Raw genomic sequence first — 16247 nt, forward strand, 5'->3', positions numbered from 1 at the left:
GGTTTTGGATGTGGGGCATATGCTGAAACTGAGGTAACGGCAATATGAAGAGGTTTAGAAGGACAGGAACAGGTAGAGAATTGGCTGAGATTCAGGGATATAGAGAAGACTGAGGATAATAGTTTACTGATAATGATTGGAGAGACTTAGAATTCTGGTAATTTACATATGTAAGAATATGAGGAATGGCAGTCTCTTATAGGAAACTGGGCAGTTAGAGTTACTGTCCAGGCCATTATTTTAATGGTTTGGTACCACTGACCTTTCTTTTCTGCTTCTTGACATTATGTGGTAGTCTGTGAAGGTGGAGGAACAGGGGTACGTGAGATACTGAGATAATGGTCAGGGGAAGAGTTGGCTCAAATGAACCAACTGAAGGATACTCAAGGATTTACAGCAGACGGGTTAATGAGTAGGGGCAGGAGGCCAGAAACTGCATAGAAAGTACACAGGAAACCAAAGACCCAGAGGTCTCTTCTAAAGGAAAGGCTAGAGGGTGACAGGGAGCCAGTCATCTATCCTTACATGGATTAGAGGCCAGTGGGTGACCAGAAGTCCAGTGACATGCCTTTTCCAGCAGATTGGAAGTCAGGAGGACAATCCAGAGGGTCAGAGTTTGAGCTTGTGGAGAATTGTGTGCGTGAGTATATCTGATAGGGAATCAGCATCTGTTACATCAAAATAGTATCTAGCCTGGGATTCCTCCAGTTGTCAAGCCTTATCCAGAACATTTTAATAATTCAATGAAAAAAGAGACAGAGATAGGAGAGAAGCTTATATGAAAAAAGAAGGATTGGAATCACAGAAATATATTATGGAAACACAGTTTTGTAATCTTCTGAGACATATTATTAAAACTGAGATTATAATGGGTAAATCAATTACATTTAGTTTGTAGTATCACAAAAACTCATCTGAAGTAGTTAGCTATTTTGAGCCACAAATAGGTATATGAGTCAAAGAACTTTGAAAGTTCTCAGCCTTTCTTTCAGCCCCAAAGTTACATTTTTCTCTAAATATATTGTGGTATTCTGAAGCTATTTATTTAAATAAGACATTCTATTATTTGTTCTCAGCATCATGGTCATAGCATAACTTTAATGCACAGGGAGAGTATAGATTACCAAGATGTATTGGTGATAGGTTTGTAATTTATTTCTTTGATAAAATATTGCCATTTTTTGTCAACATGATGAAGAGAATTTATGGAAACCCCAGAACTAGTGTGACACTCAGTAGTACAGACTCAAAGCTTTCCCCCTAAAATCAGGAATAAGACAAGGATGGTTGCTTTACCATTGCTGTTCAACATTATACTCGTAGTTCTAGCCAGAATAATTGGGCAAGAAAACAAAAAAAGTATCCAAATTGGAAGGGAAGAAGTAAAACTCTATTTGCAGTTGACTTGATACTATATATAGAAACCTCCAAGGAATCCACAAGAAAGCTACTAGAGCTAATAATCAAATTCAGTGAAGTTGTAGAGTACAAGATCAACATACAAAAATTGGTGTGTTTCTATACACCAGCAATAAATCTGAAAAGGAAGTTAAGAAAGAAATTTCATTTACAATAACATCTAAAAGAATAAAATACATAGGAATAAATTTAACCAAGGAGGTGTAAGACTGAAGACCTAACTAAATGGAAAGAAATCCCATTTCATGGGTAGAAGACTTAATATTGTTGACATGTCATTACTATCCAAAGCAGCTACAGATTCAATGTAATCAAAATTCCCATGGCTCTTTTTACAGAAATGGAAAATCAGATCCTCAGATTCATATGGAATTGCAAGGATCCCCAAACACCAAAACAACTTAGAAAAGGAAGAACAGATTTGGGGACTCACACTTCCTGATTTCAAAACTTAACTTCAGTGCTACAGTAATCAAAACACTGTGGTACTGGCATTAGGATACACATAAAGACCATTTGTGTACACATACAGAGTAGTTGGAGTCCAGAAATAAACCCATTTATCTATAGCCAGTTGATTTTTGGCAAGAGTACCAAGTCTGTTCAATGGTGAGAGAACATTCTTTTCAACAAATACTGGAACAAATGAATTTTCATATGCAAAAGAATGGTGTTGGAACCCTACTTTACACCATATACAAAAATTAACTGAAAATGGATCAACAACCTAAATATAAGAGTAAAAACCATAAAACTCCAGAAGAAAACATAGAGGTAGTTTCTCATAACCTTAGATTTGGGAATGGATTCTTTGACATGGCACCAAAAGCTTGAACAAGAAAATATGAAATAGATAAATTAGACCAGTAATATTTAAAATTTTCAATACATCAAAGAATATTTGCAAGAAAGTGAAAAGACAACCTACAGAATGAGAGAATACTCTTTGCAAATCATGCATACAGTAAGAGTTTAATATCCAGAATATATAAAGAACTATTAAAGTGTAACAAAAAGACAACCCATTAAAAAATGTGCAAAGCATGTGAATAGGTATTTCTCTGAGCAAAATATACAAAAGGATAATGAAAACAAGTAAAGATGATCATCATTAGTCATAAGGGAAATGCAGATAAAAACTACAATGAGATAGCACTTCACACCTGTTAGGATGGATATTATTTCTAAAAAAAGAAAGAAAGAAAAAATAATCAATGTCAGCTAGGAGATGGAGAGATTGGAACCCTCTTACATTGTTGGTGGGGTTGTAAAATGGTGTAGCTGCTGTGGAACACACTTTGGATGTTCCTCAGAAGAGTAAATATAGAATTACCATATTACCCAGCAGTTCCACTCCTATGTACATACACAAAATAATCGAAAACAGACACTGAACCAGGGACTTGAGTACTGATGTTCATTGCAGCATTATTTACTGTAGCCAAAAGGTGGAAACAACCCAATTGTCCACCAACAGATAAATGGATAAACAAAATGTGCTTATAGACATTCAATGGAATATTAATCAGCCACAAAAAGGAATAAAGTCTTATATAAGAGGATACTTCAAAAAGTTCGTGGAAAGATAGAATTAAAGATAATACCAATCTTTTCACTGTGCTTATAGACATTCAATGGAATATTAATCAGCCACAAAAAGGAATAAAGTCTTATATAAAAGGATACTTCAAAAAGTTCGTGGAAAGATAGAATTAAAGATAATACCAATCTTTTCACAAACTTTTTTTTTTTTTCCTTTTTGTCTTTTTTACTGACCAGTAACGGATCGCAACCCTCGGTGTTGCACCCACAGCCTTGATTTATCTCGTATTGGGTGTAAACTGTTTTCCCAGCTTCCAAGAATAATCTGGAAAATTCAGCAAGTGAAAGCCTGGTGGTACATAAAGAACAGCTTGAAGAATTTCAAGTGCCATTTTTCTTATACCAGAAATACAAATCGGTGTCAAAAATGATGACAGTGACTGGGAGTGGAGACAAGTCAAGAAGTATTTTTTTCTTTTTCCTTTTTGTCTTTTTTACTGACTGGTAACGGGATCGCAACCCTCGGTGTTGCGCCCGCACCGCGCTCAGCCAGTGAGCGGGAACCGGTCTCCACATGGGATCCGAACCCTCACTCCCGCCGCGCTCTCAAGCGGCGCACTCTCCAGCGCACCACCGGGCCAGCCCTCAAGAAGTATTTTTATATGTACATATAAAAAATTTGATTAAATTTTGAGTGAGAATTTGTCTTGACAGTTTTATATTCCTACAATTCATGATGGAAATTAACAGGTAATAATGCTTACCAAACTAAGATTGCTGTAATTATTCTGACTTTAGCATAAACTTATGCTAAGGATGAATGGACAAATAGTCATCATCTGAACTGTTGGTAGGTCCTTTTACATGGCCTCAGAATTTAGAAACTGGAGATGAATTGCAATATAGATGAAAACAATTGCAATTATTATTTAGAACTTTCAGATATGTCTACTTTCAAGGTTCTTTGGTAACTTGTGCTGATGCTACTTTATGGGAATGGCTAGTTAATTAGTGTGCCATTTGCATGCATAGGCAGAATGAGTGAGAGAGAGAAGCTGGACATCTACTCTGCCATTCATTCTCTCTTCCTAAGGTCCCTGAAGAATATGACTATCTTTTAGATTTTTCTGAAAAGTGTACTCTCATCGTTTGGCTTGATTGGAGATATTTTAATGTGAAAGCATGTTCTATAAACAGAGAACCAGGCTTCCACTATGTCAGTTTCATACTAAAGCATATCATATGGCCTTTTGCAAATTTTTACAGTTTTGAAATAGAGATATGATTGGGCAAGAGAGTTAATCACTTGGAGAGGAAAAGCAATTATTCCCTTGCATCATAAAATGTCAATTCCTATTTTTTTTTTTTTTCAAATCCCTCTTCTTGAAATAGTATATATTCCTCTCAGTAATTGTAGGGTAGGAGGAAGTATTATTAAATGTGCATAATAATACAGTGGTATAAAAGTTGCAATTACAAATTGAACTTTTTTAAAGGGAATTTTCCTGAGTGCTTTTGTTGATCTGAAAATTTGTTCTAAAAAACCTTACTAATAGCTCACTAGATGGTGGTCTATTCTCTGCAAGAAGAGTCAGTCATTTCTTTCATTTTATGCCAGATTTGGCGTAAATCTGTGAAGAGATATTTAATGGTTTGACTTAGTCCATTTTCAAAAATTATCAAACCTAGGTGAAAATTATTTTTCCATAACCAAGCTGAAACATATGTAATTTCCTTAAATGTGTTTAATTTGGTAGCTGGCCTAATATTAAATTTTCAGGAGGTATGTGGTATAATGGGAAAAATAAGTGTTATTTAACAAGGCCAGTATCTCTGCCTTCGTTATGTGTCTTTGGCCAGTTGCTTCCACTTCTGTACCTATAAGCTGGAGATGGTACTACCTCTCCTTGTTATTGTGGATATTAAATGGGATTTTATATGTTTGTGTACATATGTGTTTGTATGTATATAGATATATAATATGCATAATTTTATTAATATATTAAATATATATTATAATTTATGTAACATGTATTCTATATAAATCATAAAATGGCTTATAATGAGGGAGTATAATCACTGTTTTAAGCACTTATCTTAGAATAATATTCTGAGATCCATATTGTAAAATTGCCTAAAATTTTAAGTTATCTATACCCTATGAGTATGGGGACATAGAAAAGAGACTAAGTCACGAAGGAAGAAAAGGTCTGTAGTTGTGAACTTCAGAGACTTTTGAAAGGCTTTATTTCCTGAAATTGGTAAAGTCTGTATTTTCCCTGAAAGAGTTAAATATTGTATTGCTACACCTAGCAAACCCTTAAATGACCTTAAATGGGGCTTTGCTGATGGAATTATGTTAAATACTCTTAAATGGGACTTTTGTTGATAAAATTACAGCAATAAATATAGTAACTTAAGAAATAAATGTAAATCACTGATTTATAAAGACATTAATAGGAATATGTGTTTCTCATAAATAGATTATAATGGATGATACATATTAAAGAAATGGTAACATGGTCTGTTGAAAGGTAATATATTAAAATGAAGTCATGTATGAGAATCTTCCAACAATTTTAATCTCTAAATTTACCCTTGCTATTTTTGTTATTCTCATTTTAAAAAATAATTTACATTTTATTCTGTCTAACCTGAAATTTTACCACAAAGGATTGATTCTCAGAAATTTTAATAGTTAAACTAAAGGAAAGCTAATGAGCTAATGTTTATGCTTTTTTTAAAAGTATAAAACCATATGCAAGTAATTAGGTTGCCATGATTGTAGATTGATGATAGTGAAATAACTCTGCAGATTGCTTTATTCATAAAAAATTGATACTCTATGATTTAGTTTCAAAAATTAAGATGACTACATATATTTTAAACCTTTTTAAAAGAAAGCATTAAAGCAATATTTTATCTATAGACACCCACCCCAAATTCAGAAATAAAGGGGAAAAAAGTCAAAATATATCTCACAAAGGTAAAGCATTCCCTGTGGTTGTTACTAGAAACCTATTTTTTGTTAGTTTGTATAATTTTAACAGCCTTTCTTAGCTGATTATTAAGCCATTGAAGATTAGAAGTAGCAAATAAAAATAAAGAGAAGAGCCTGTTATAATCGGATATTCTAACAAACAGCAGGGATAAGTGGCAACAAGGGAAAGAATATGAAAAGCAAAAGAGCAGACACCACTGACAAAGCGCCATTTGTATAAGGGTGAATAGACAAACATACCTAAAGAAATCTTTATGTTGCCTCTTTATTACTGCCCAGAAGCCTATAATTGACCCCAAGTATTAAGGAAATATTAAATTGTATTTGAAAATATGTACTAGGAGATATTTCTTGAGATGGTAGAAACTAAATGTTTTGTTGAAAAAAATAAAATCCATTCATTCAGAGTATTAGCTATCCAGAATTAATATTTTCTTAGTACTGTAAGTAGCTGTTAATGTAAAAATTACGTATATGTCCTGTTTTGTTTTAAATATCAGTTTTTGCCTATTACTAAATTAAATGGCATTTCCATTTTTTAAAGTTCTTTTTTTTAACTTTTATAGTAATTTATAATTTCATTCTTTTTTATGGCAGAGTAGTATTCCATGGTGTATATATACCACATTTTCCTTATCCAGTCGTCTATCAATCGGTGTTTAGGTTGGTTTCATGTCTTGACTATTGTGAATAGAGCTGCGAAGAACATGGGAATGCAGGTATCCCTTCGACATGATGATTTCCATTCCTCTGGGTGTATACCCAGAAGTGGGATTGTTGGATCGTATGGAAGATCTATCTGTAGTTGTTTGAAAAACCTCCATTCTGTTTCCCATAGTGGTTGTACTAATTTACAGTCCCCCCAACAGTGGAGGAGCATTCACTTCTCTCCACATCCTTGTCAGCATTTGTTATTCTCTGTCTTTTTTATTATAGCCAGTATAACTGGGATGAGGTGATATCTCAATGTGGTTTTGATTTGCATTTCCTAGTGAGGTTGAGCATTTTTTCATGTACCTGTTGGCCATTTGTATGTCTTCCTTTGAAAAATGTCTATTCAGCTCCTTTGCCCATTTTTCAATTGGGTTATTTTTTTCTGTGTAATTGCTTGATTTTCTTGTATATTATGGATATCAGTCCCTTGTCAGATTCAGTTTTGAGCCGAAAACATATACATTGTCTTGAAGTATTAATAAGCATTCTACTAGATTTTTGGTATTGATGTTTTATTTTAAGATGTTTCACTGTCATTCATCTAACCAAATTTCTTCCTTCAGTTTAACACTAATATTTCCTAAGGAATTATATATCTGTATTATCATCATATGATACTGTTATAGTCTCAATAGGAGTATATAAACTGATGCATTTCCCTACATCCAAACAAATGTTTACTAATTTTCATTATAGTTGACAATTGCAAATATGTGGATTAAATCACTAGTATTTGCCCATTATTCTAGAATAGATTCATTCTGGTTTGAAATAGATCTCAAATATCTAAAAAAGTTTAGACTGTGCTTGATCTATTTTTTTTTTTCTCCTACTCTTGGAAGAAGAGATAACTGAATTATTCATTATTTCTCCTAGTACCTTACTTTTTTTACCAAGTGCCCTTTTTATGGATGTAAGGATGATTTATAACTAATTCTATTTTTTAAATCTTTCCAAAATATATCTCATTTTCATATACATTGATTGATCCTGTAAATTCAAAGAGGCTGACTAGTTTTGTGGACATTTTGTAGATAAAAAGGCCTTAGAAATCAATCACGTTTTCAAAATACAGATAAGAAAATACAGACTCAGGGAGTTATTCGTTTGTTCAAAAAATACTTGTTGAGCTTCTATAGTGTGCCAGGCACTATTCTAGGTACTGGAGATACATACAGTAGTGAACATGATAAAGTCCCTTTCACACTTTTTGGTCTTTGTTCAGCCTGTTATTATTGTTCCAAAATTTTCGCCTTAGCACTTACTTCCTGTAAGGATTTTCTCCATATACTATGTTTTATGTATAGTGTCTGTCTGCATGAACTAGAATATGAGCTCCATGAGGGCAGGGATTTTTGTCTGTCTGGTTGTAACTTTTTCTACAGCTTCTAGTATGGTACTTATTTAGCAGGGTCTCAATAAATGTTTATCAAATGAATGAACTGAATGAGTGGAGTGAAAACCAGGAACAGGAGTGTGTGTGGTATTCTGAAAGCCAAGTGAAGTGTTTTTAAAACAGAGTGGTCACTATATCAGATGCTGCTGATGGGACAAACAAATTTGAAGACATGAAGACTGGATTTGCCCAGGTACAGCTTTGATGAGTGTGCTTTCAGGGGAGTTGTGGGACAAATGCCATAATGGACTAGATTTAAAGGGGGGAAGAGGGAAACATTGGAGTAGATTCAAGATTTGGGTTGTGAGGAAGTAGGAAGAGAGTGTTTATGTAACTCATTCAAGGAATTTCGACGGATGAGGAAATTGAGCTCTGACGAGAAGAGGGTATGAGGTTAGTGAGGGCTTTAAAATGTTTTTGGATTTGTTTTTATTATGAAAATTTCAAATATACATAAAACTGGAATAGTATAATGAATCTCCCTATACCCTTCATATATATCAATATTATCAAGATTTTGCCATGTGCATTTACTAATTTTTTGTTGTTGCAGAAACATTTTGAAGCAAATCCCAGTCATTTTACCTGTATATATTTCAGTATGCATCTCAAAAAGAAAAAAGAAAAAAACAAAAACACGACACTTTCTTACATATCTGATGCCATAATCACACCTCTTAAAATTAACAGTAATTCTTTGATACTGTCTAATACTCAGTCCTTATCATTGCTTCAATTATGTTTCAAGTAAAAGTTGTTTGACTTCAGATCTGATCAAATTCTAATTTACTTTTGATCATAATATCTCTTAAGGTTCATTTTGTCTGGAGAGTAGTTCTTCCTTTATTGAAGAAGCTGGATCGGTTGTCTTGTAAACTATTTTACATTCTTGATTTGTGTTTTTACTTCCTTGTGGTGTCATTTATTTCTGTGTTTGCAGTAGTGTCTATAAACTAATGTAGTCCTAAAGGTTTGATTAGATTTAGATTCAGCTACTTTTGGATACATACTTCATAATTGATGCCCTGTGCTGTGTGTTGCACCACATCAAGAGGCACATATTGATTGGTTTTCACACTCCTCATCATGCTAATGTTGATCATTGAAGTCAATTGATGACACCTGATGTTTCCATTGAAAATTTCCCATTAACTTTTCATCTAATGGTTTTATCCATTTATTATCTTTGCCTAAATTAGTTATTTCATTAGGTTTGCAAAAGGGTAATTTTCTAATTCTGTCAATGTCTTTAAAAATTGAAAGAATTATAACATTTTCTGCTGATGAGAGAGAATAAACCAATAGAGAAAGAAAAATTATGATATAGGAAAGAACTCTAATAAATGAAGGAACAGTGGACTTGGTAGTTAAGAGGGGATGGTGCCCAGCACACAAGTGATGGAACCCCATAGACAGGAGCAGAAGCTGTTTAAGTGATTTGTCCAAAGTTACAGTAGCATAGAAAGAATATGTTATATTAAATTTCTATGAAACTTTGCTATGAAATTTGTTTGATAATAGTACCTAATTTTAAAAACGTGCATTTTCAGCATTTGATATTGCATGTGAAATCAAAACTTAAATGTCACTGCCTATATTTGACATTGACACTTCTTGTTACAGTTTTTGTAATTTCTCCCCTAAAAGCACAATTTTAAATTAATGGTGTCTTATACACCTGAATCATTACATTATACAAAATATGGGCATGTACTTTTATGTAACTAATTTTCAGCTTTTGTTGCTAGTTTATTGCAAATAGAAGTAAATACTACTGTTAAACAAATAAAATGATAAATAACTGGCAGTTTAGTTTAGACCCTAATGGAGCCTAAAAGCCTTTGAAATGACCAAAAAAAAAAAAAAAAACCCAGCAACTTTTATGACTTATAGGCTTATTTTTATTACACAGTTTAGTCATGTATCTGACAGTCTTCCTTTTTTGTGACTTCCTCCTAAAAATTATGGTTTTTTGTTACCTGAGTAAGAAGGCCATTAGAGTTCAGTAGAAGAATATGATAGCATCTCTTCTGAGAATTACAGAATTTCTGAGGGGTAGAGGTACAGTCTCCTTTTTCTTTCCTCTTTTTGTAGTAGTTGTAATGGAAATTATATAATTTTATCCTCTAAGAACATGTACCGCAACTGTAAACCTATGAACTGTCTTCAAATTGTCTCATGCATGCTGTTATGTGAAGTCTAGTTTTAGACAATCGTATTTCTTTATTGCTCAGTAATTTCCATTTACTGTCTGTTAATATATACAACCTGAAGAGTATTGGGTTTTCTGTGTGGTCTCACATAGTATGTATTATGTCAAATCAGACTTTAAAAACAACATGGATTTTATAACTTTAAAAACATCATGGATTATCTTTAGTTACATGTTGCCATATTTATTTATATTTTTTTAATTCCTATTTGAATCCCTATCTAAATTTCACAGAGGAGCACTCTGTAATCTCCAAAAGCTGAAATGTAATCTGATCTATGTTTTAGGTTGTCTGCTGACCAGAACACTTTGCATTAGCTGATCAATGGATCAGTTCTCATTCTTGCTAGTCATTTATTGGGCAATTAATACAATTTGTAAAGACTCCCTAGACTATCCCTATAAACTATATCATTTTACCCAAGAACCACAAAGCTGCATCAAGATAGAAAAGAATGAGAAAAGCTGATTAAGAGAGATAGGAAAACCTAAGTCCACATTATGATTTTCAGGTTCTGTCTGTCCTTACAAATGAAAACTATAGTTATTCTCTAGTGAAATATTTTGTACAACCCAGAAAACTTAGTTTTTCATAGACTTGACTTTTATTATTTAAAACATGAAAATTTAAGTGTACTCCTATAATTTTACTATTTTATTTCTACTTCTAATTTCTGTGATTTAAGTCTGTTTTCTAGAAGTAAGAATGATAATCTCTTTCACTATTATTTTAAATTCAATACTACTGGAAAATGGCCTATGTGTCATAATCATCCTATGATTTTTTTGAATGTTTGTAGTTTCACAAATTTGCCCTTCAAAATGTATTTTAAAACATTTTACAGTGTGTCTTGGAATTTCGAAACAGTAGCACCAAAAGGAAATGTATGAGATATTTGAAAATGTTCATACTAATTCAGAAAGAATTTACAAATTTTAAAATACCATTCCTTTACTTTTTTTTTCTTTTTGACAACTGTTTAGAAAAGAAATACTTACTTCTGAGATGTAAGTTTGTGTGTTGTGTTGGGAAACTCAGAAGATCAGTTAAATACCAGGCCGCTGCAGTAAACCTCAGAATATTATGGAAAACTAATCACTTGTTTTTGTTGCCTTAACGTATATTTGTAAAGTATAGAATGGGTTATACAATCTTTGTATTAGACCCAACCAATTTCATTTTAGTTCTGTCTCCTCATATGTCTGTATTTGTTCACTAGATATGAAACAAGTGCTATTAATAATATCTTTATCAATTATTCATGAATTTCAAATTTAACAAACTTTTAAAATTTCATTTTAACCCTGACATTTTAGTTTTTATTAAAATTATATTATCAGTAAAAGCAGCATGATTTCATTTATCCAAAAGTATTTATTTTATATCTGTTATGTGCCACGGACTGTCATAGGCTTTGGGGATACTACAACTCAAAACAAAACAAACAAATTCACTGTTCACTGAGAGCTTGTATTCTAGTGGAAAAGTAAAAAATAAATATAAAATATTAGGCAGTGATTGTTGCTATGATTAAAAGAGCAAGGTGAATAGAAGGTGTTAGAAATTCAGAAGTTTATCTACTCTGCAAACTTTCCAAGACACCCTTTCCCCACAGTTTTAAATGCTCTTTTTATTGTGGACCCACTGTACCATCCATGTTGGTACCAACTCCATTATTTTTCATATTATACTGTCTGACTTGGTGTCTGTTTTTCCCCCTAAAGAGTAAGCACTTTGAAAGCTGGGTCCTTATATCTTTGTCTGTGTATTACTAGTTTCTAACCCTAAAGTCTTCTTCAATAGTAGGTATTTGTCTATGAATAATATGCTCAGAACTTCTCTGGATCTCTGGTTCTGCTGAATCCAGAGGCACTTTTTGACACTAAAGCCATTAGAAAAGAATTAATAAGAAGAATGGTAAAAAGGGACATGTATGTACAAACATTACTAATTAATTTAGATTTCCACATTTTACATTATTTTATTGACATTATTATATCATCTTTTCATAGCTTTTTTTAAAAAATGCAAAATGAGAGGGAATGTTTTCTGAAAATTAATCTTTCATCCACAGGTACTACTGAGCGAGTGTGCTTGATCCAGGGAACAGTTGAAGCACTGAATGCAGTTCATGGATTTATTGCAGAAAAAATTAGAGAAATGCCCCAGAATGTGGCCAAGACAGAACCAGTCAGCATTCTACAACCCCAGACCACCGTTAATCCAGATCGCATCAAACAAGTGAGTGTTTAGTTGGGAAATCCAAGAAAAATATCCACAGCATAGTATGAATTCCTTACAAAAGAAGCCTTAAACTCTTAGCATATAAGTTATTTTTTTCCTAAGTATACTTAAAACATATCAGAGTTGTCATTTAGTTATTTAAAGACTATCAAGTTACATTCCTTAGACTGATCAGTTGATTTCTTTATAGATCAAATTATTTATTAGTGTTATACTGAGCACTTATGTGACTCTTTTCTTTGTGATTGCCCTTTTCTAAATTTATAGACACACATTTTATTAATTTATAGGAATTTTATCTATTTAAAATATCACTTTTTAAGTAAAGTATAAAAATTGAAATGAGACTATCTACAATTCTAATACCCTATTTTTAGTGATATTTGTAGTCTTCAGTATAGTTATTGTGCATATATTTTGTTAATTTAATTGTCATGTTCAACATTTTTAATCAACAAATATGTATAAGTAAATTTGTGTACCTAGCATCCAGTCCTTTGTGACGAATCAACTATTGTGTTTTGTGTAACTTGTGTAGTATTTGCATATATGTCAAAAAGGCCCAGTGTTCATTTTTAATGTTAGAGATTTTCTGTAAAAAATACTTTACTTGATAAAAACCAATGTGAGTTTTTAAGATTAAGTAATGTCAGACATTATGTAGGGGAAAAATGACATTATTTAATGTTAAATAAGGTGGATTTTTTCCCACTGTAAATTCTTTTAAATCTACAAATTTATTTGATGCTTTATGTTCATAATTATTGTTTCTGCTTTTGCCCTTTTATAATTAGCTTCTTAATTTGTGACTTAATTTTACTATCAATAATAGACTATGCCTTCAAAAGAAATGTATCATTCTTTGATCGTTCACAGAATATTTAAATTTACAGAATATTTATGTTCGTTGTAATAAATTTGAAATGTAGTGCAGTCTTATTAATTTCATGTTTCTGAACTAAAAAAAATCATATTAAAAAGTGTTATGAACCTAATTTTACCAATATATAGATAATATAATGCTGATTAATCAAATATAAATGTAAAAATTAATAATTAGGCAATATATTTTCAAGTGATAGACTAGTATTTAATTTTCTATCACCTTTTTAAAAATTTCTTCCATGTGTTTGAATCATAGTTTTTATTCCATACAAAATCATTTATATTATACTCTGTCGGTGTCAAACGGTTCAATTTGTATGCCCTACATAACTTTTTAAGGAAGTGTTTCTACATGTATACATGGCAGAATATAAATATTTTAAAGCTGTAAACATCAATGGAATTTTTTATTCTTCAGAACCATTCATAGTTTTGAAGTGTTAATAGTTTAAAGACTGATTAGTTGCAAGTGGTACCATGACTTATCCAGATTTTAAACCAGGAGTTTTAAGACCTCTGGGTTAAAATCATCTGGGGCTAAGAGCTTATAGAATGAGCACTAACATATCAGGTCTGTTGACGTTCTGCCTTAATCCAGCCTATTACTTTTCTCTTTTCAAGTTCTGTGAGAAAATTCAAACATTTATGGATAGAGATGAACATCTTGATTTTTTTTAAAGCAAGCCATAAAATTAGTTTGAGTAGTGCATCACTGGCAATACATTCAGGAAAAAATTACGATGATGATTTTTTATGACTTTTATAAGAACACATAGCAAGTGCCATCAAATAATGGTCTACAAATCATTGTTAAAATTCCAATTTTCTCTATGGCAATATGAGATTTACAGTCTACCATATAACCAGTGCCAGTATAGATTTATGAAGACAAATTTTAAAATGTTTAGTTCATTTTTATTTGTCTTATTCAGATAATTTTATTTAAGTTCAAAATAAGTGTTAAAAATAATAGTGATTGATTTAGTTTTTTTGTGTATTTGCATTCATTTGTAATCCTTATAGATATTCAGTGCCAGTATAGATTTATGAAGACAAATTTTAAAATGTTTAGTTCATTTTTATTTGTCTTGTTCAGATAATTTTATTTAAGTTCAAAATAAGTGTTAAAAATAATAGTGATTGATTTACTTTTTTTGTGTATTTGCATTCATTTGTAATCCTTATAGATATTCATGGAATTAAAATAATTGTTGTTTAATATTTTCATGTACTCAATAATGTATGTGAAATAGCATATCTTTTAAAAGTACTTGTCAAAAGAGAAAACTAAATCTAAGGGCAATATATTTAATACTTAAACACCTTCTTTGTAATGTAAAAATTGAAAAATATACTTGAAAAATCCAGAGAAGAGGTAAAACATATTTACAAGATATTATAGATTAGCTGGGATTTTTACGTTCTAAGTTTGGGATTCTCTAACTTTCTAGGTATCCAGTTTTACCAATGTAATACTTTTTGCTGGATCATTTTCTAAATTATAAGTCAAGTATATAAATTTAAATGACTGTGATTTTATTTCTGGAGAAATGATTCCGGTTATTCAGTATAAAATAATTATGTCTAAAATAAATTTTTAGTTATTAAAATTTTGTAATATCTAAAATATTTTGCTATAGGACAGTTAAAAACATATTTTGTATTTTTTTTAGACTTTAATACATAAAATCATAATAAGATTCTTTGTTAAATGGTAATCTTTCCCTTAACTAATGATATAACACTTAAATTTGCTTTGGGCTTCAGTTAATTTTTAAAATAATTTCTTTAAAACCTTTTATTAGCAACTTTCTTTTAGGTAAGATTGTTTAAGGAATAAAACTAGAGTTTTAAAAAATGCTGAAGCCAGAAAATCTAACTTCTACATAGAAATGGATTTAAATTGAATGTGAAATTATGGATTTTATTAGTGTTTTAGTTATTACATTTGTCCATTGTTTTTTTATTGATAATTTTAAGGTTTTGCTTGTTAAAAAGTATAATTTATATGTAATTTGGACTTAAAATAGGAAGTCAAATTTAATTCTAAACAAATAAGACTTGTTTTAAAAGTTATGATTTTACACTAGCTATTATGGACTTTTAATAAAACATTGTATTCTGAATTTTATTACCTAGATACAACTGTTAACTGAGTAAACTGTATGAACCAGAATATTCTACCCAAATTAAACCTACCCTTATTGACTGAATAGTTCCCCAAAGTGTAGTCTCTTAGGAAAGTAGTACATACTGGTCTCACACGTTTTTCATGTAGTTGAATGATGAAATCCAGCATGTCCAACTTTATATATTAGATGTTGCAGACTCTTCAATTCTTAACTCACAAATGTATTTTTAAGAAAGTCTACATTAGGAAAAAGTAGCTATGGACATTTAAAGAACTCTCTTCAGTATAGAAAAATCAAATTAAGAAAATAAAAAATTCTTATTTAGTCCCCAAAAGTTTACTTTCATCATGAATAATTGGAAAAATAGCATTTGTTACTTTGTTATTTATTCATTCAAGTATGAATCTATTAAATGCCTTCTTAGTGAATTGCAAAATATTTTCAATTGTAGCTCTGGCCCTCAAAGACTAGTTTGTGAGATAAGTGGGTATAATAAATTATAAAATTATAAAACTGTATTTATACACCAAAACCACAATGTAAACAAGGTACTATAAAATTTCAGAAGAGAAGTGCAGGCTAGAGTGGAAGTAAATCATCTTGTAAATAGGCAAAGACTTGAACTCTACCTTGAAGATTGTACAGGAATTACCTAATCAGAGGAGAAAGGGGGGAAAAAGCTTAGGAAGGTGAAGCAATAT

The 16247-nt window shown here is 31.4% G+C and overlaps 1 protein-coding gene across 1 annotated transcript in view; it reads left to right on the top strand.

Annotated features, from left to right (window-relative positions):
* Positions 1-12353: 12353 nt before the first annotated feature.
* NOVA1 (neuro-oncological ventral antigen 1) overlaps positions 12354-16247 on the top strand; it is a 34526-nt gene continuing 30632 nt past the window's right edge. Inside the window, exon 1 of the mRNA XM_008585663.1 lies at positions 12354-12526. Within this exon, the coding sequence (XP_008583885.1) occupies positions 12446-12526 (81 nt within the window). The 5' untranslated portion in view covers positions 12354-12445. The remainder of the gene's footprint in view (positions 12527-16247) is intronic.

Source organism: Galeopterus variegatus, unplaced genomic scaffold, assembly GCF_000696425.1.
Source record: "Galeopterus variegatus unplaced genomic scaffold, G_variegatus-3.0.2 Scaffold3659, whole genome shotgun sequence".
NCBI classification, from domain to species: Eukaryota; Metazoa; Chordata; class Mammalia; order Dermoptera; family Cynocephalidae; genus Galeopterus; species Galeopterus variegatus.